This window comes from Camponotus vicinus, unplaced genomic scaffold (assembly GCF_025532165.1).
Source record: "Camponotus vicinus isolate PSW18456_S1 unplaced genomic scaffold, iyCamVici1.0 SCAF_13, whole genome shotgun sequence".
NCBI lineage: Eukaryota > Metazoa > Arthropoda > Insecta > Hymenoptera > Formicidae > Camponotus > Camponotus vicinus.
The window spans coordinates 5,852,489-5,874,150 of record NW_028141949.1 but is presented as its reverse complement, the minus strand read 5'-3'; the positions used below and the strand labels follow the sequence as shown (position 1 = coordinate 5,874,150).

The window sequence follows — 21,662 nt, the reverse complement described above, 5'->3', positions numbered from 1 at the left end:
GCGTAGGAATGGAGAGAGGCGCGGCGGCGGAGGTGGCGGCGATGCGGAGGAGTAGGACGTGGAGTAGGTTGCGCGTGCGGCCATTTTGATAATCTCCCACTCCTCGCGTCTCGCTCCCTCCCCTCCGTTTCCCTCCCTCCTCCCTCGCGTTCCGCATCTCGCTCCTTTTCCCTCTCGCCGTTTCTCTCGTTTCAATCTTCCCCCCTCTCTCTCTCTCCCCTTTGCGTTCTCGATGCACGCACGCACATGAAAATCTGCCGGACGCATACCGACACGTGCGCGCACACGCGCATCTTTTTCCCGTGGCATGCACGAGCTCTCGTGATTTCTTCACCCTCTCTCTCTCTCTCTTTCTCTTCTTTTCACTCATTCTCCAAGAGAAAAAGAGACGGCGAGCAATAGTAGTAGTAGTAGTAATAGTAGTAGTTGGCCGTTCCCGTGACGGCAGTCGCTAGTGTCGCGGATTTCCCCTTCTCCTCCTCCCATCTCTCTCTTCCTCGCGCTTCCTTTTCTCTCTCTCACTCTTCCTCGTTCGCTCTCCCTCCCTCTCCGCACGCGCTCTCTCGCCGAGCCCGACACGCGCTCGCTCGTTTCGCGTACCGATACATACGGCACCCACACACACCGGCGCGCGCGCGCGCGCGCGCAAGTACGCGTGCATCTCGCTCTCGGCGTGCGCGTCTATCTCGCTCCCGCGTCCCGCGCCCTCTCCCGTCTCGACCGGAAGGTGCCAGTTTCTCGTCGACCATCGTCTGGCGCGCAACGATCGCTACGTTTCGCGCTACGTCTTCTCTCGGTGTCGTTGTTGCGTCACGTAGTTTTGCGTCGCGCGCAATCTCGTCTCGATCGTCGTTAATCCTCGATCGACGCGAGTGTTTGTTTACGTACGCGAGTGCGGGTACGCGAAGAGAGAGAGAGAGAGAGATAGTCGCGCGTCAACACAGTGCTTTGCTGGTGCGTCAAAGCTACCGGCTCTATTTTCGCGCTACGTCATCATTGATAATATCTTCTCCTCGAGTGCGACGTAGTGTACGCCGGGATACAGTGTTCTCTCTCGCGTTACGAAAGAGTTCTCCGTTACCGATCTTTTCCGTGTGCAACGACGAGGACGACGACGAGCAGCAACGGAGCGCGCGCTTCTTGGATTAGCCGCTCCTCTCGTGCTGCTTATTTCACGGCGCTAACTCGTACGGGGACTCGGCGGGAGAATGAGAGTGCCTTCGTCGTTGGCGTTGTTGACGAGTGCCTCGTGTGATTACCTCGGTGATCGTAGTGATAAGAATCTATCGTCGAGATCGCTTTCAGTCGGACCGACGACGACAGCAGACGTCATCGTTCGCTTCTCCTGAACGCACGGTGAGCTTTCCCCTTTCCCTCCTCTCTCACCCTCCCCTCCCCCTCCCTTCTTTTCTCACGAGTGAACGGAGCTGGCTCGCGGCGGTTTTATTGCGAAATGGCGCGTAATCAGCCAACATCGCGCGTAATTCTATCGGTACATCGCGCGGCTGCGTCATTTACCGCGGAATGATTCTTGTTGTTCGACAACAAGCTGCCGCTTGAAATGACAGGCGGTTTGTCAATAATTTATCAGCGGGGCTTATGACGCGTAATCATTCAAAGTTGAATGGCGCGCGGAAAATATTATTGAATTTTTGCCTTTCGCAAATTTCCACTTGCGCGATATCTCGTGACGATTATGTCATGATTAATTAGACTTCCACGGGAAGCTGCGCGAATTATACGCGTCTCGTCCGACTCGAAATATTACTCGCAAATGTTGGTTTATAGAGAACTTTTAATTTCAAGTCTCTATAATTATTAATTATTAATATAAATTATATCAATCTAATGTATAATTATTTATGATTAGTCGAAAGCACTAGCGGATCCTGACATCGATAATGGGGGGGGGTTTCTGCAAAATTATTTGATTTAATATTTTTGGTTTCATGTTTACAATTAGCTTTTACTTCCAGATCAACGACGAAAACGTGATGAAACTTCTAATCCCATTTTTACTTAAAAAAAATTTTTTTATTTTTTACATATTTTTTTATTTTTTATATATTTTTATTTATATATTTTTTCTTTATTATTTAAATAAGTCCCCTCAAGTTCTGTTTAGCTAATTCATTATATTTTCATTATATTATATTTTTTTAAACGAATTTAGCAAAATTAATTTCTTTTAATTTGCAGGGGGGGTTAAACTCTCCCCCCCCCCCCAGGATCCGCTAGTGTTCGAAAGTCTGTCTTTTGCGAGAAAGTTTGAATTATTCATAGAAATTGAATAGTCGATTTTTTTTCCACTAATCGCAGACTGATGATAAAGTGCGCATTAGCTCGATGAGATGCATCGTTCACTCGTTTGAAAATATCGCTCCAATTAAATATATTAACTTATTAATAATATATATTATCTTGTAATATTATTCCATCAAACATTTATAAAACATTTTCAACACATTATTTATTATTTTACAATATGCGGATTAAACTCGTTTCCCGCTATCATCTATAAATATTAATTATCTCGTTATGCGTTATATCGAAGGAATCGTTGTTGTCCCGCGATGATCGATTCGACTCGAAAAAGTCAGGGTCATCCATCGCACGAGTCGTGCTTTCAATTCCAGCATCCGATGAAACGATGGAATCATTGGATAGCCATACGTGCAAGTTTATCGTGACGTGTAACGAACTTTGCACCTGGCGATTTCTTATTTTTTTCGCGGCAGGAAAAATCTCTCGTTCGATAACACGTGGGAAAAGTCTGCTAATGTCGCTGATAATTATTATCGCAATCTCGCTCTCTCCTTCGTGCACACTTGAATGTATTGCGCAAGTGTTTTTCGCGATCATCGGCTATTTTATAAACGCGTATACGTCTTGAGGTCTGCTTGCATCGCACTATTTTCAGAACGACGTGTTTACGACGCTACGATATTAGATCGATCTTTCCACGCACGCTGCAAAGTATGTTATTACAAAGTGCAGACTCAATTCATATTTGTAATATATATTTTTAAATTCTCGCAAAGGTCACTCTCTATAATTCCATATGATTTAACCCATTCAGACCTGAATTTTTTCTGGTAATGTAAAAAATTATATATTATTATTATTATTATTATTATTATTATTATTATTTTATTATTATTTTATTATTATTTATTATTTTTTATTATTATTATTATTTTTATTATTATTTAGTCCACCGAGAGATCGCAGGGAAACTAATTCTAAAAAAATAACTATTTCACATGATTTTAAAGTTTTTGTGCATAATTATGTACATAGGATCTGAATGGGTTAATTTATACGAACGTTTTACTCCACCACTCATTTTTAAGATTTATTTTTATCGTGTTTATTATGTGCAAAATTTAATTGCTGGCAGCATTCAATTGGAACATTCTTGTGACGTAATATACGTAAATATACTCTTATTGTCGACACGTCTTGTAAGTTGCGCGAAAACAAAATTCTCGAGATGTAACGCGGAGGAAACAATGAGCTCGCGTGATTCATTTCGCGGGGTTAACATTGTCGAAGCTTTGTTTTTATGAATCATATTTGTTCGGTGGGAAATCCATAGGGCGCGAAGAAAGCAATTTTCTTGCCAGCATTATCGTTACCGGAGATACGATAACACTTTGTCACCGAGTAGCTGAAACTCCGACGCGACGAGAATGCGCTCGCATTTTAATATCCATTGTTTATAAGTGGCCTATAAATTTCTGGTTGGGATGTCATGCTTAGATTGGCGGGATGTTTATTTAGTTTTGAAGATACAAACCCTTGAACTAGACTTCTAGCAGTGGTGATTCGGAAATTTACAGCTGCGCGAAAATTGTCAATATATTTTTCGAAAGAATGGAATTGTGTCGAAAAGTCTACAAAGAAATGCCAGTCAGTGTGTTTTGGAGTCCATTCAAAAATTCATCCTTCACTGTAAAAGGTATTTGTAAACGGCTGTTTTTTATTTTTTAGCTGCAGGAACAAAAAAAGTGGACAAACATCTTTTTAAAAGCGCGCACATGTTGGAATATAATAAAAGTCAAAACATCCAAGTGTTAGTTAATCCTCAACAGACGTGAGGTTCTTTTATTCAATTACGTGTGTCACCATGTTTCTGTCAGGTTTTTAAAGATTGAAATAACTGTCTTTTCCATAACTTTAGATGTCGATAAAACAAATATAGCGAAAAAAATATGATTTTGCTTATTCATATTTTTCTCTCTTTTTCTTAATATTTTAACACTTTATCATTATATATTTATATATATAAAATATATGATAATGTTTATGAATTGTGCATAAACATTGGTAACATTAAATAATATATAATAATAAATTTTTACAATGCTAATACTTATAAATATAGTTCGTTAATTACAAATGAGGTTAAAAACTATGTGAGTTAGATGTCACATCGTGTTCCGCAAAATTGTGCTTTTTTTAAGGAACACAGAGAATGTTGGGAGCCGCATTGTGTCCTACCGCGTTGCAAGAAGCAGGAAAAACGTCGCAGGTCATTCCAAGCGACGTTTTACGGCCGATCCATCTCTGTCCATAAAATAAATCTCGTTATTTTACGAACCGGCGTGTCTTGGATTTTCTCTCCTGAGACTTTATCATTGTCCAAGGACGATGAATCTTTCCCGTTTCGGCCGCGTTTTTCTTAGGGCACGGCAGGTGGGGGAGTGTGTTTTTTAGTGACATTACGGAAAAGCGAGGTCAAAGGCCCACAAATATGAAAGATCAAAATATAAGAAATATGTATTTTCGAACTTTTTATTCATAAAACTTTATTATCGTGTCTTTGATTATAGAAATAATTAATTATTTTAGTAGTGTTAATCGTTACAATTTTAATTTTCATGGAACTATAGGTAACATAAAATCAATGAGCTCATATACTTAGCATTGTGGTTACATATAATTATTTATTATTCTTAATATATTTACATATTTTTTATATTTTGATGCATTTTATTGTAGATTGTATTATGATATTTATTCTTCATATCCAATTTTGATATCTTTTTATATCATTATATTTTTGTATATGAGATTGTTTAAATGAAGGGAAAGAATGATTTAGTCCATTGACAAAATTTTTTTTACAATTTATCGTTTTGAAATTTTATTTCAATTCGTCATCTAGTTTCATACATACATAATCTTCTTTTAATGTTTTCCCGTTTTTTCTCATTCAAATTTCCTAATGATATATCCGGTATACACAATGAAATCTCAATAGCTATTTTCTATTTCTCATTAATAATGCACGGTTTCAGTCTGAGGAATATTTAAACATCTTACTTTTCTTTTTCGATGCACGGTTACTTTTAGACACGCCGATAGTCGCTAATTAATACCCGACTGAATGAAGTACTGACGTCACTACCGACGTCATTTTCTCGAAGCACGAGGTATCGGAAGTATTTATCGTCTCCGTTACTAATGTTTTATCTTGAAAAAAGCAACTAATTCAGAGTCGTCAATAAGAATTGAATTATTTATGAGTTCATTCTTTATATATGCGTACATTAAGAATATAATTTTTTCCAATATAAATTAATATTTAATTTCGGTTAGAAGAATTATTTTATATCTGATATTCTCTCTCTCTCTCTCTTATGTAATAGAATGTATAACTCATTTTTTATTCTTATTATAGAAAAGAACTAAAATGATAATAAATACATCTTTTGTCACGCGCGTGATTTATTTTCTTCTCGCTCGCTGTCGCGTGTCGTCTCGCTAACTTGGTGTTATATAAGCGAGAAAACAAGAAGGAGGAAAATGATTAAAGAGAAGGAAAAGATTCAATATTAGCGTCGAGAAATTGCAGCGACCTTTTAAAAATGGTCTCTAAGACGCGACTTATGTCGAAAACACCGGGTCAAAGTATCGCGATTGCGTATGCTTTATATGTATAGTATAATATATGCGTTTCTCATTTATAGATGCACAGAGATTGAAGCCAACAATGAGAAATGTATTCATCTTTTAATTAATTTAAAATATATAGGAGAAGAAATAAGTATTGTTTGTGTGTGTGTTACGTTTTTCTTCTTTTTTAAATTAAATAAAATTAGTTAATTAAAGCCTTAAATAAAATAAATCTATAAAAATTGATAAATACAAGAAATTTATTTTTTTAAATATTTTCTAATTATATATATAATTTTTAAAATATATAAGTTTCTTTATATTTTTGAATTTAATAACTAGATAATGATGTAATTAAAATAAAATTAAACTGTGTGTGCATGGATGAACAGTAATTAGGAACTAGGTAGTATATCACTTGAGACACTTTCCAACATGGCAGTTAATTCCATCATTTAGGGACGTTTACGATACGCCAATGATTTATAAGTGTGGATCTTGGGTCTTTGGAAGGAATATGCAGGGAAATAAGGCAGGATACTTTAGTACACTCGATGGAAAAGAAGGTGCAGCGGCGGAGCGATAAATTTTATTGACGTTACAGAGGCACGTGTGCTATTTTGTCTCGCAGAAAATTCCGAATCCACGCGAAGAAAGTCTCTGTGCGTTTATGATGACCATTAAAAGAGTTCGGAATGGCGAGAAAAATTCTGCCGTCGTAAAAGAGTAACCGAAGAATGCCGTTATTGTCGGGATGAGAGACGCTGATGCTCCTTGGGAGCGCCGAGGTATTGTCGAAGCGATCTCCTTGTGCGCACAAAGTGTTGCCGCCGGGCTTGCGACTTCATAAAATTACAACTTCTTAGTAAAGCTAATATGAATCAAGTTTGCTTCTTTACGATTTAAGAAAATATACTCTCTTGCTCTGTCCGATGAATTCAACTTAAAAATGGCGCGCGAGACGCGAAAGCTGCACCGCTCGTGATATATCCAACGGGATAAGGACGCTGATAACTCTGATAATATGCGCTCGTTAGCCATGGTAATGAAACTGAATTTTATACGCGCGATAAATTTGAGTTTCTGATATACATATATGTAATGGATAACAGATTATTATTGTTAGTGTTTACATTCAGAGAATTAATCTTTTATCAATTTTAAGAATTAATTTTTCATCACATTTAATATTATTGTTATTAATTGTTTGAAAATATTAGTTTTTAAATTTCGCTCATGATACGAACATTGCGAGATTTAAAGTTTTTATTGTCGGAAGATTTTTACAGATTTTTCCTTACAGTTTTTTTCGTTGCAATTTTTTCTCACACAGTTTTTTTCTAGAGAAACAATATAATTTAGAGAAATAATACAATGAAAATTTTATTCTGGTGAAATAATCGCTATACAATCAATTTTGAATTGATACTCTATTTAAATAATATCAGTTAATCTTGTAATTACAGAGTCACAATTTATCTTAAAGTAATACTCTATTTAATTAATACCAGCTGAATTTTACGTTGATATTTTATTAAAACTTCTCGATAGTATATACGAATGTACATAAGGAAGATGTTGTACATTTTATTATGCGTTTTTCTAGTATCAAAGGATTTCTTAATTTGTTTTTCCTCTCGAAGATATCTTGTTTTTCGCGAGCAATAAGCGTTTTTACACATATCTTATATTTATGAATTCAGCTCGCCGTCCGTGCGCCGTCATTGGATATGTTACGTAATCGATTATGTTTACAATGAATAACTGGACGTACAGGCTTTAATTTTTACCGAGGTGATACGAAGTTAAACGCGTTCGGAATTGGCATTGCCGCTAGATACGTTCAATGCCAACGCGTTAGAGAAGAAAATCATAATCCGTTACCTCGCCGAGAGAGCTTTTTTTCCATTTGTCAATAAACTCCACGATCAAAATTTCAATTTCGTCATTTACATTTTAAAAACGAAGTCTTGAACATTTCACAATCTCTCGATTTTTATGCAAAATCGTGTGAGTGTACAATTGTCATTAATTTATCGACAATTAGATTTAATAAATAGTTAACTATATTTTTAATTAAAATTATTACTAATTAAAACGTTAAAAACAAATTTAATAATTGTTTTTAATTTTATCATTATGTATTTATTATTTGTAATTTAATTTTATTAATTAGATTCTACATAGAATTGAGAAGATAAAGGAAAAATTTAAATATTATTTATTTTTTAAATTTATTTTAAATGATTTATTTCCAATTTCAAAACAATCGGGAAGATAAAGGAAAAGTTTAAATATCATTTATTTTTTAAATTTATTTTAAACGATTTATTTGCAATTTCAAAACAAGAATCTATTTATAATTTTTTGTGCTTATATTCTGATTTAAATATATCCCGATATATAGTTTGTGTGTGTACATTTTATTTTGTTAAATATTTTTTGTTTATGCGATACATAAAATTAAAAATCGAAGTCTATCCCGAATATACCGCAAATTAAAATAAATTGTCTAAAATAAATTTTATTGAAAATTATTGAACAATGCATATATGAATATGATAAATGTATCGCATTAATAAATTGAATCGCGCGGTGAAGAAAAAAAAGAAGAACGAAATGATGATTTTATTATCGTTGAAATCCCGGATATAAAATGCAAGCGCATGCAAGAAAAAAATGTAGTCACATATGATCGTCGTGTTATCTTATTTGTGAACTGCGGGAACGAATTATTTCCGCGAATGAGATGCTTGCGATCTTCAAGTTAAGCGAGTGCAATTGGTTTCTCACGAAAATATTCAAATGAGTAACACGCCCACAGACATATTCCCAGAAGATGATATTCGCGGAATGATCTCTCGAGGTCGCGTTTAATTTCGCGCGATAGCGCCAAGGAGCGTCGACGAGCGGCAACGACACTGTGGTTTAAATCGCTTTAATAAGAGTACATTTAAGGAGATTAGCGACGCGAATGGCGAACGCTACTCTCTGCTTTCGAAGGTCGCGAAACCGGCGTCTTATTGCCGCCGTGTCGAGAAACGATGTCAGTGTGTCAGTGTCAATGGAGCCGAGTCATCGGAGTCCACCGTGTCGATCGTGATTCAACGGAGGAAGATGATTTCGCTAATCCACACTTGGCTAATATTGATTCCCATTCGTAACGGTGCCGACAAATGAGAGAAGAGAGACAGAGAAGGGGGAAGCGGGGGAGGGAGGGAAGAGGGAGAATGTAACTCGCGCGTAATATCTACATTATTAGAGATTGAATTAATTTCCGATGCTTCTGTGACATGTTATTTTGTCATTGTTGCTTTTAAGCGATTAGTTCTCGCGGGATTACATTAAATTTCTGCGATGACTCCCATAGTTTTACAACATATTTAGATATATGATAAAAATCGAGATTACATATATATTAGATGATTAGTAAATGAAGTTTAAGTAGAATATATTTTTTTAAATTTTGTAAATAAAATATCGAATCTATATCAGTATTTAACGCGATCTCGATTTATTGTAAATATTTCTTTGTTTTCTCCGGGATTATGAATATTTTGATTTAAATCTAGAGACTGAGGAAACAGCGAAAATATTTTTTGTCTCTTTTGAACAGTAGAATATCTCAGTTTAAAATATCAAGAGACAGGAATATTATTTCGATATTCTCCCGTCGATTCGAAATATGAAACTATAAAGCTCCATAAACAAGCGTAAACTTTAGAAGCTGAAATCCTGAAATAACGGATATGTATACATCTATTATAAGTCACAATTATTTGACATATCTTTTCGATTATTTCACGCAATGTCGAATCTAAACGCGTTGGCAGATAAACACGGCACTAAATATAGCGAGATGACAGCGATTATCTCATTTCCTTTGCAAATCGAGAGCTATCTTTGTTTCTCGCGATTGTATTCTTAATTTTGCACATAAAAACACGGCATGCTTATGATAAATTATGATAAATTATAAGGGAAGATGCTCGCGGAAATCGCAACGATGGCAGGAGGAAAATTGGAGCAAATCGGTAAATATGCGCGCACGAAAGAGAGAGAGAGAGAGAGGGAAAATGTTGGAGAGGAGGCCATCGAATCGTCGGGAATTCGCGAACGCGCAATCCACCGTTTAGCCTTCGCGCCGAGCTTAAAATAAACGCGACAACTCACTTGCTTGCTTCTCTCTCTCTTTAGCGTCTCGCCCGTCACCGTTCTTCCCTGCTTTCTCAGCATATGTTGTCGTCGTGATCGTTTCTCGCCGCTGCTTTGCCACTATTTTCGATGATTCCCTACGTCGTGTTTCTTTCATGGAACGTAGCTTTATCCGCGTTTATTTTATGAGACTTTTCGACGAAACGATTTGCCGACGTCTCAATAATTGATTCGACATTTTTATAAAAAGATTCCGCATTCAAGTAGATTGGACGCTTTTAATAAAATATAATACTTGATTATTTATTAAAGTGACATTTATTATGACAAAAATGATACAATCTTCGTCGAGTAAAAATTTTCAGAAAATTAAAAATTATTTGACGGATGAAGTTTGTAAGAGATACTTGATATTCCGTTGTAATTCGCTAGTTTAACCGGGAGCGTTTCCTGACGCGCGACAGTCACGTTCTAAAATGGACGTCGTCAGTCCTAGTTCGCGTTAACTGGAACGCTTCTCATGCCTCTCTTTAGCGCCCGCTGAGTGGTTAACGAAGCCCGCCGTGTCGAATTTGCGACACATACGGCCACGTGCGTGTGCGCGCATATATGTGAGTGTACTGTGCGGTCTCACGCGTGTTCGCTCGCACGGGTGAGCGGCTCTTTAAAGCATGTACAAGAGGCCAACGCTATGCGAGAGAGACGAATGACGCTTTATTACTTCGTTCAAGTTTATCGTCTGTCTTCGGAGACACGTCAAATAAGAAGTTGTGTCGTGAATCTATGATTCGTAACAGTTTCGCGGAGAAGAAATCGCAATAATATAGAGCCTCTTGGATGGGAATTTAAAATTACTGTAGTAAGAATATAATTTTCTTTTATTTATTTCTTTTCTTTTCTTTTATTTATTTCTTTATTTATAATTTTCTTTTCTTTTATCTATTTCTTTATTTATAATTTTCTTTTATTTATTTATTTTATTTTTTTTTACTTATTTTCTTTTCTTTTATAATTTTCTTTTCTTTTACTTCTCAAACAGTAGTTTCTAAAACGTCAAAGTCTAACGCAAGAGGTCATATATGTTGTAACAGACAGTTGTTTATCTACGTAATTAACATAAAACTGTCCTTCATCAAGTCTTAACATTCATGAAATATACGCGATTCGCAGATAAATGCGTGTTTAATTTTATATTTAAAAATTATATTTTAAATGCATAATTTTTTATAGATATTTTCATTACTTAATCCTTGACAGAAACTTTATCAATCTTCACAGAGTACTATTTATAATGAATTTCATGCGATATGTTTATCTCATAAATTTGCTCTATATTCGCCATAGCATCATTTTTTACATGCATTGTATCGCGATACGAAAGAGACGCATCGAGTTGCTATAACGGGCGAATAAAATCGACTACTTCCTTTCACATCGTCTCCTCCCTGCTCGATCGCTATAGGGAAAATAATCGCGCATTAAATCGTCGTGTTATTTGACATTCGAACGTCACGCTCTGACGTCGACGCGTGCGACCGAGCCGAGTTCCTTCGCGGAAGCGTCACACATTTCATCATACGGTGTGTCGTAACCGGCTCTCCTTATCGTCAGTTCCATTTTCATTCTGGTATACTACATGGCAGCAAGACTGCTTCCATCGTTATTAACCCTACTGTACGCGCTAACGGTATTGTGTATATATTATATTTGGAACATTATTCTCTTCTCGGCAACGTTTCTATTTCTTTTGTCATGGCTCTTTTTGTCCGCTGTCGTGTATTTCTATAAAAGTATCGCTTTGTATTTGAAATATTTATTTATGGCTTTCATTCTAAACTTGGTTTATTTACGTGATATATATATATTTCTTATTTTTCCTTTGATAATCGAATTATTTCGTTTGCTCTAAATTATATCGCGACAAAGTTATGTCGATAGGGTTGCAGAGGTCCACGAGCTCGTTCGACATTTACAAAGTAGCGAACCGAGCGGAAAGAGTCGAGCAACGCGCTTGATGTCCCTCGTAAAACATAGCCACAGTGTTTTATTGGCCGACCGAGAAGACGATCCTTTCGTGGTGGGTGGAGTCGATAATGCAATAATCCTTTATCGCGCAATTGAAAAGGACGGGGTAAGGATACGGTTAGGGGGAAGAACGGAAGGTTATTCTTTGGTCACACACCGAACGACTCGGATACGATGACATTTTTACGGACCGACGACATAAATCGACTTGCCCGCGATTCGGATAAGGAGCACTGAAAACAGTTCAAGGCATCACTGGTGATTCTCTCTCGACGGTAGTTTCCTTTTTCTCTGCATCCTTTGTCTCTAGGGGATTTCGCGGAAAAGGGTCAAGGAGGAAGAATGAAAGACTAGCGTATAAAATACCGGAATAATATAACTGAATGGAATGTCGGTTTTGTAAGAAGATTTTTACATATAATCGTATTATTGGTGTAAATGAGGTATCAAAGTGTTTAGGAGATTATTACATGAATTAGAGATTAGTTTGGTTTTAGTAGTTATATAATATAATATTAATAATTAATAATCAGTTATATAATATTAATAATTAAAAGGGAGAACTGCTTCTAACTTGGCTCTACTAATGTGACCTTTCCCATCTCTGAGATATTTATATTATGTTAACTGAAATTATGTGTGCATCAACAAAGAAAATAATAAGTCAAGAAGAAAAAAATTCACTTTGACTTATATTTCAATATTTGAAATATTAAATTAATAATTAATAATATTAAATTATTTGAAATGGTGCATTCTTAACTAAAGTGTAAATTTTTTTGATACATCAATATAATGAATTTTTAGGAAAAAATTAGAAAAGTTAAAATTTCAGTGGAATATAAAAGTGAACGCGACTTATTATTGTAAAAACAGCGCGGAAGCTTGTTAACAAGAGATATTTCTAACCACGAGAACGGTTGATAAATCATATTGAGCGGAAGCAAATCGCGGCATCCGTCGATGAAAACACCGATAGCTGATGCCGCTCTATAACCGTGTAATCCGGGATTTAAAGCCAAGACGATGGATCGAGACGGATTAGAAACTCGGTAGTAATAGGCGTCGAACGCGGATCGGCGAAGAAGAGGCAGATCAAGTCGGATTTTCGATTTGTTTCGTTCAATCACCGTTTATTTCTCACCCTCTATCTCTATTAATTTTATTTTCATCAAGTTTTCTTTATGCTCAGAAATAATGCGGTAAATTTATCTTTGTTTTTTGTTATTTTCCAGAAGTAACAATATATTTTTAAACTTTCTTTTCTTTTTCATATGATTTTTATTATTTTGCTACACGTATATAATGTGCTTATACTATATCATTACAAATTATGAAATTATCGATTAATGTATATATTTTGTTTCATCCCTGGAGGGACGTAAAGCAACAGTCTCTCTCTTTCTTACTTTGTGTATCTCCTCTTCCTACTTATCGACGGGCTACGAATCGCAGCTGGCTCGCCGCTTTAAATCATCCCTTTCTCATTACCATTTCAAATGGGCCGCGATTAACGCGAATTAATTATCTACGATGGCAATATTCCGCCTCCGGGGCGAACCGGGGCGCCGCTACTAAACGTTTGCTCGAACGATGAAGAGAAAAATTTACCTCGAGTTATTCGACTATTCCAGTATTAAATATATATACATATATATATATATATATATATATATATATATATATATATATATATATATATATATATATATATTCGCTACGTTGGCCACGAAAGAGGCGCGAATTAATCCTCGAAGGATTAAATCGATCGTGACGCGAATCGGAAAACGCCGTCAGAGAATCGCGGTACTTAAAAGTATATTAATACAATAAAATTCAGAATACTACAGATTTTACGCTTGTAATAAGAATAATAGATTGCATAATGATAAAACGATAAAACGATAATATGATAAATAAATCATTTACTTTAAAAGTCGTTTGTTTTATAATTTCATTTTTAAAAGATGAGTGGATTATGAGAAGGTAAAATATTAAAAATGAAACTGTCAATATGTATTATTTTTTTTGTTTAAGGATTTATTATTCACATTAATATTAAAATGATTTTTAACGAAGCACAAATCCTGCTTTCATCTTTAAAATTTTATAGTACTACAGATATATGGAAATGGAGAGGCGATAATTTCATTGAACGTTATTTGTGACATATTTGGCACGATTGCTGCGAAAAAGCAAAAGTTAATTCGATCCGAGTTCAATATTTATGATGCGAACGTACATATGGATTATCGTCTGCTCCATATAAACGTGGCTTATGATTGATCGTCGTGCGCATGGACAAAAATCACAGACGAAAGAACCGATACGAAAAATAGCGAATGCCAGACTCGAAAAGGCAGTCGATTTCATTACAAGAGCGAGTGATGATTTCGATACGTGGCTCTCCATAGACGCCATTGTCGACGACTGATTGTGCCGGATTGTTAATCGAGCATTTTTGAAAAACTGTCCGATCCATTCCTCGCGCGAGACCATCCGGATTTCGATCGTGCAAACATCCAACAGAGGGAATTTGTCGAGAGCGATCCGAGTTCGTTAGCTCAATGAACTTCGACCGTTCTGTGACAATGTCCCCAGATATTCAATAAAGCTGAGCCGACAACTCGACCGATGTGTTAGCTTGGAATTTTGCTTTCTCGCGCGGGATAGAGATGCTTTTGATTCCTTCCCATTTTTATGTGCGGAGGAAAAGTGAACAGAGAAAAAAATTTCCATTAAATTAGCCTCCCCACCAGCGTCAAATTAATTCTAAATTGTCTTAAAATTAATTGCTAATTAAGTGCTGAAGTTCAGAATTAAGTGCTGAAGTTCAGAATTAAGTATTCAAATTGTTTGACAGAAAATCAAATTAATATTAAATTTATTCAATGTACAAAAAATATACAAATAATTCGAATAAAAAATGAAGACATAATAATCAGGTGTTAATTAGATGCTTTAAGAAACTGATAAGACAATATAAGACAATATAAAATTTTTGATACTATTTTATTCTTGCAAGATGATTCGACGTTTAAGTACAAAATTCTACCAGATGCTATCTAATTCGAGAACAATATATCTAAATATAATATTAATAGACGAACATTTTTTGACATTAATAAATTTTGATCAACTAAATTTCGACATTACTTTATCTTACGATTTCTTCACGCGATACAATATGATATAATTGAATTAACAACAATTATACTTAATTAACAAACCAAGCCTTAGATTTTAAAGCCTTAGATTTATAAACCAAAACAATAGCAAAATTTTTCTTAGAGGTATACGAAGGTTTTAAAGCTGAAACAGAGATACCGTAGGATAAAATTGTATGCGAGCGTCCTAATCCTCGAGGTAAATTTATTTGTCTACGAGATTTCCACTTAAATTTTGTCTCGGAGCGTTGCGAGATTGCGATTAGCGACAAGCGACTTAGCCGGGGAACGAGCGGTTGGTTTTTCTCCGGCATCGATTTAGTTAAGAGTATACTTTCTAGAGCTGATTTAGCGAAGCATGAAGCGGCGCGGCGAAAAGAAAAAGAGAGAAGCCCGACGAGAGACACGCAGAGGACGTTGCAGAGGGGTATCGATCGAGAAAGTGTCACGTGCACGACGCGAGGAGAGGAGACTGCATTCGGGGGGAGGCCGAGGAAATATTCGCGCGACTAAACGTGCAATCCGAATGCACATGTATGCGTCTGTGCGCGTGCGAGAAGGGACTCCAATGGGATAAATGGATACCAACGGGAACAAGTGTGCGCGCACTCGGGGACACAAATAGAGTCGTTCTTAACTTGGCTCGATTACACCATGCGGGTCACGGGGAAATTACCGAGTCGCTTACATGCACGAGACCGGGAAGGCGATTAAACTTTCCGTCGGATATTTCTTGCCGTCACGAATAATAAGCAGCTTTGAATTAATAAGATGGAAGGAGAGCGCTTACGAAAATGGACGCTATCCAATCATACCTCGGACTATTATTTTAGTAAAAAAGAGTATCGATCGTATGCGATTTCCATTATTTCGACGAACACGATGTGTCTCGAAAGTTCTTAAGATTGCAAATAATTTGCAAGGATATTAACAGGAGCGACAATTTTAGAGAATATTAAAATACTCGGTACATATAAGTTAGTGTCTTCTCTCTTGTCTCTTAGGTGTCTGTTGAATGCGATAAAAATGATAAAATTTGCGCGCGACTTTTTTTAGAGCTGGGAACGGAAGGTGAAATACGACATGCAGTTTCTTACCATTCATCCGCAATTAAGCGGTTGCGGCGAACAGTGATTACTGCCGGTGTGTTTAATTTGCATGACAATGCAGCCGTTTGTCCATCGGCATGCATGTTTCTTCACATTGTGCGCGCCCGAGACGATCGAGAAAGTATCGCGCTTCGGGGAATAGACTCTTTAATCGAAATATCTTATAGAAAAATCAGGATTCGCTTATATAATGCCTCGCGAATTGTTAATTTATTACTTGGCCTTTACATGAGCTTTTGCAACTTTTTATACTATAACGCGCGGCCCTTTCTCTCGGTAACATGTGTATCGATATCGGTATTTCCTGTTCAGATGTTGCGCATGTGCGAAAAAAATATTTCTCGACGCCTACGATTTATACGCACTATCATATCTTGCGGAGAAAAGCTGTCTCGATTAAAAAGAAATAAACGACCGCGTTCTCAGATTTTCTTCGCGCGCGTAAGATCCCGCTGCGTGCGCATTACTTATGTTAATACATTCGGAAATATTCCGCAATGACCCTAAGTATATCATGGCGCGTGAGGCATTAGCATCGTGCCTTGACAAGTCGTGCAACGTATGTCAGATAACGTACATACGAGAAGGAAAATCGTCCGACCGACCTTTAAACGTCTATTTAAAGCACTCTCCGCTCCATACTCGCTATTTTGATTGTGTTACATGTTGTGAGTTGAAATACGAAAAGAGGCTGATAATGGGAATTTATACGCGATATTTCGCGGAGGAAGGCTGTTACAACGTAAAAAATGGGATATAAAGTAGAAATATATATTCTCAGAAGATAATCTCTCTTTAAAAGCGTTGATATCTTGTAATTACTTTATAATTTTACAATATATTAATATTATCCTTTTTTATATTTATTTAATTATTTTTTAAATTTCAAATAATATTTAAAAGATATTGAAAGTAACACATTATCTTTTAAGAATTAGTAAATAGTTTTTTGATACAAGTTATTAAAATTATATAATTTATATTTTATTTTCTTTATAAATTACATCGATGGAGATTTGTAAATTTAAACAATTATAACATCTATAAAAAGAGAGTTTCATACACACACACACACAATCATATTATATCTTTAGATAGATAAAAATCTATAAATATACATTCAATTGTAACATTAATTTATTACAATCATCTTTATCAAGATTAGTAAAATTCCACATTTTTTAGATAAAATCCATGCCAGTGGTAAAGATCATTATTTAGAAAAAAATCGGCACAAGCTAATTTTCTTTATTGAAAATGTTAAAGTTAAAGGAAAATAAAAATGTTAAAGGAAAAAAATGTTAAAGGTAAATGTTAAAGGAAAAAAATTAGTCTTTTTGTTACAAGAATAATTGAATAGCAAATAATTAGTTAATAATAAACGCGAATCAGATCTATATGGTAAAAATTTTTATTTCTGTTATTATTTATATATTTTTATCGTTAAACTAAAAATTAATAAAATTTAGTGACATTTATATTCCCAAAATTCTTATTTTAAAAATATATTTCATATATTTGAATTAAGAAAGATTATATTATTATATTAATTTTGTTTTATAAACTATAATTATTAGTTATCATTTATTATTCAAAGCACATAATTTTTTTTTGCCTAAAGTTATATAGTTTAATAATTATATTAGATATTTTTATAGTTTTTACGTTTATTCCATTGAATAAAATCGAAGATAATAAAAACCGGAATTTACCATGGTCTTTTCTATTCACTGGACTTTTCCAACTCTTGCTCTTACCTATAAATGGCAGCAATTGTTACAAAATCGTAGTGTCTCGTTTGTTCTTACACATAACGTCGGCGTCACCGGAAACGCGACTAAACAGGTGTTTGCGCCAGCTGCAATCGCCCTCGCCATGCTTCGTCACGAATCCCTTCTCTGTCCTATCTTCGTTTTCGCCTTGTCTTGACTCTTCGTTTCTCGTCTGCGTCAATGCTTTCTAAAAGGTCGATAGTTATTCTCGGCGCTGCGTCATATAAGCAACAAAATTCCTCCGTGAATTTGCTTTTAAAAGATAAAAGCGTTCTCCGTTTGTCGATATTCGTGCCTAACAATTAGTAGGATAATTATGACGAATAATAATGAGCGATATTATGGATTTATAAAATATTGAAGATTTGACGAAGCGAAAAAGTGACGACAAGTCTACTACATTGCTTGTCATTTACAGACAAATTACTGCTATGTAAACTTTTAAGAATGTATTATGTAAAATCAATTATAGGAGAGTAAAGATTTACAAAAAGAAATTCTACCTTATATTTTGTAATTTTTCATTATTATAATAGTGTGTTGGAGCATTTTACGTGAATTGGAACTAACCGGATGGTAATTTTGGTTTGCAGCGTGGAACGAGACCGGCTTCGGGAGCGAGAGCGACAGGCACGCGCGGCGATGTCGGTCCAGGCGGAGCAAGCGGCTGCGGGAGGCGGTCCTGATACGAGACACCATCATCACCACCACCATAACCATGTGCATCATCATCACCCCAACATACACGTCTCCACACCGAACCTCTTCCGCGGTGGTCCCGTCAGAGTGAGTACATTTTCCATTTATTTCTCGTCTGCGACCGGCGAGACCGTTTTTCCACCACGCGTGGTTTCGCATGTACTCGTGTATAGCGTTATTGATTATTTCTTTGGAAATATTTAGGGAATACTGATTCGTCCTAAAATGGAATTTACATAGATACTTTTTTTTTAATATTTTTTTAAAAATTATTTTTACCTAGTATTTTTAAAAATAATTATTTTTAAAATAATAGATACATGGTGATCAAAGCGAAAGAAAAATTTAAATTATTTTTAAGATTTAAATACTTTAATACCTTGCCATGTGTGATTAATATTTTCTAAATATTTCTTTTCTTTTCGTCACACTAGCTAATTTAACTAACGTTACTTAACTAACGCGATGAAATATTTCCGCAAATGGAAATTAAAACAGTTGTCTATCGGCCATTAATTTATTTTCAATGATAATGCTTTTTTTCTGTCTCTCTTTTTTGATGAAGAGGATAGCGTTGTGTGTCAGTTAAATTGACACACCAAACATTTTGTGGTTTTTTTTTCTTCATTCACCGAGATGACGTTAAAAATATTTCTGCACGGGGAAATGAAAGTAGCGACGAATACTGACCTGTCGATCAATTTCGCCGCACACGATTGCATCTCGTCATGCGCATTTAACGTCGTATCGGGATCTAAAATGAACAGATCTAAAACGAGCAGATATTTTGCTGTTAAATGGCATTTTATTAAGCGCGACTTTGCTTACGAGTGTTCGCGATAGTTACAAAGTCGCGAATAATTAATGAGCTAAGGGCGAGAAAATCAGACTGACGTCCATTTCTTATATCGCTCGTCATCTTTATTCAAGCAGAATCCCGACCTTTTACGTTGTCCGATCGCTTAATAGATCTTTCTCTTGCGTTTTAAAAGCCATCTCGCCCTTTTTCCCCGCATCCTTTCACTTCCGTCTAGTTAGTAATCGGAAGCACTTCGTCAAGTAGATTCACTGACCGCTTCAATTAACGTTAACCGATAGTCTTTCGTTCTGGTCTTTGCCCTGTATATAAATTCACCATAATTTGCGGCGCTTTAATGAATCTTCTCTCAATCACAACCATTAACGCTACTCGATTTGAATCCTTGAATAAAGTAGTTATCGGAATTTTTGCTTGGTCTTTAAAATATCGAGAGCAATAAAACTATTATATTACTATTATTAAGCTACTATTATTAAGCGTGCGGATAAAAATTGCAACAATTCCAAGAATGATGAGTTTCAAGATTCGCGGTAACATATATTTACTGACGTCGATATGTGGGAAATCCCAATCATGTAGTCGCTTAAACATTATCGATATAACTGCGCGATTAAATCGGAACATCATTGGATTTTACGCAAAATCTTTCTGCAAGCGGAAACGTGTTGCAACGTAAATGTAGCTTCCAGTGTTGGCCAAAATTTGATGATTTTATAATTCAATGAATCTTCCATGGTTTGGAAAAAAATCCGCGATATAATTATCCTTGCATCGAGATTTTTCAATCTTTGACCTCGAGGACTTTGATCCGTTTTTTGCGACAATTATCATTCATATCTATTATCGTTTATATATAGACAATCGCGAATTAATTGCACATCAAAATTACGTATCGCAAACGTTTACGCATCTGTTTTCGATAGCATCTGATTCGCTTCCCTTAAACTTTAGCCCTTTTACACGTTCTCCCTCCTTCGATCGCGAAACGTTTCACGGTCCTCACATGTCTACGATCCTTAAAGCTTTTCCGGCTACAACCTCGAATCTGGCACGGACGATAGCGACAGCTGCTGTTGCCTTGAGGGCCTACAAGGAAACCTCATATACGGCCGTTATGGCGAAGTCAAGGACCCGTCGAGTCTTTCTCGTGGCTCGTAAACATAACCTTCTTCTTTTCCCCTTATTGCCTCCCCTCTCCTCACTTTCACCTTCCGGTTTTATTTGCGCTGTTCTCCTCCGGGATTGCTTTCGGCGAAATTTATTTCTAATCTACGATGCTCCAGCTAGGAAAAGGATGATCCCTTTTTGGGGAAGGATCGTGATATAAATATAAATTGAAAAAAAAGAATGAGTTCGCGCGCGTTTGGACTTCTAACCGATTATTAGGAAAAAGGATCGTTTTAGATGGCGCTTATTTATTTGATACAATTTCGAAAATAATTCTGGATGTAGAATTTTACGGATGATGAGTCAATTATACTTGGCAGGAATTTTTCTTATAGAATAATCGCTCTCAAGATTAAGATTTTTTTTAAGCGAGAATAACAGCTCTTACATCGAACGAAAAGAAATTGTTTTGTTGTAACAATAGTGAAAGCATCAATCGATAAAATGAAAATTTCCGCGATTGAAATTTCTTACAACTGGTCTACGTGATTGCAAGGTGAGATTAAAGTTGACATTTGAATAAATTAACCAACTTTGTTACATCGCTTCTCGAACGTTGTTACGCGATAAAAACGAGAAAAATTCAGCTTCTTTCGTCTTGTTAAACCTTAATTATATAACTTAATTATATAACAATGTTCTCTCATTACGCTCGCACGACGCCTCGGCTTTGGATCGTTAATACTATTTCTTTTGCGGGGTGCGAATGAACCCTAGTCGCGCTCCGATTGGCTCTTTCGCGTATTCAACAGGTGTTTTCTCGACTTTTAATCTTTCCTAATGAGTATTTTACGAGAACGCAGTTAAAGGCGATTCAGTTCTCTCAAATATCGCGTCCGACTTTTTT

At 35.9% G+C, this 21,662-nt stretch overlaps 1 protein-coding gene across 5 annotated transcripts in view; it reads left to right on the top strand.

Moving 5' to 3' along the window:
- Positions 1 to 21,662, top strand: part of Lilli (AF4/FMR2 family member lilliputian) — a 199,036-nt gene that overhangs the window by 70,595 nt on the left and 106,779 nt on the right. For 4 of the 5 annotated variants that reach the window (XM_083086823.1, XM_083086824.1, XM_083086825.1 and 1 more), the window contains one exon: positions 18,723 to 18,915. In XM_083086823.1, coding sequence (XP_082942949.1) covers positions 18,723 to 18,915 — 193 coding nt within the window. Of the gene's footprint in view, positions 1 to 728; positions 1,357 to 18,722; positions 18,916 to 21,662 lie in introns of those variants that run through there. The other variant, XM_083086826.1, reaches the window with a different exon arrangement.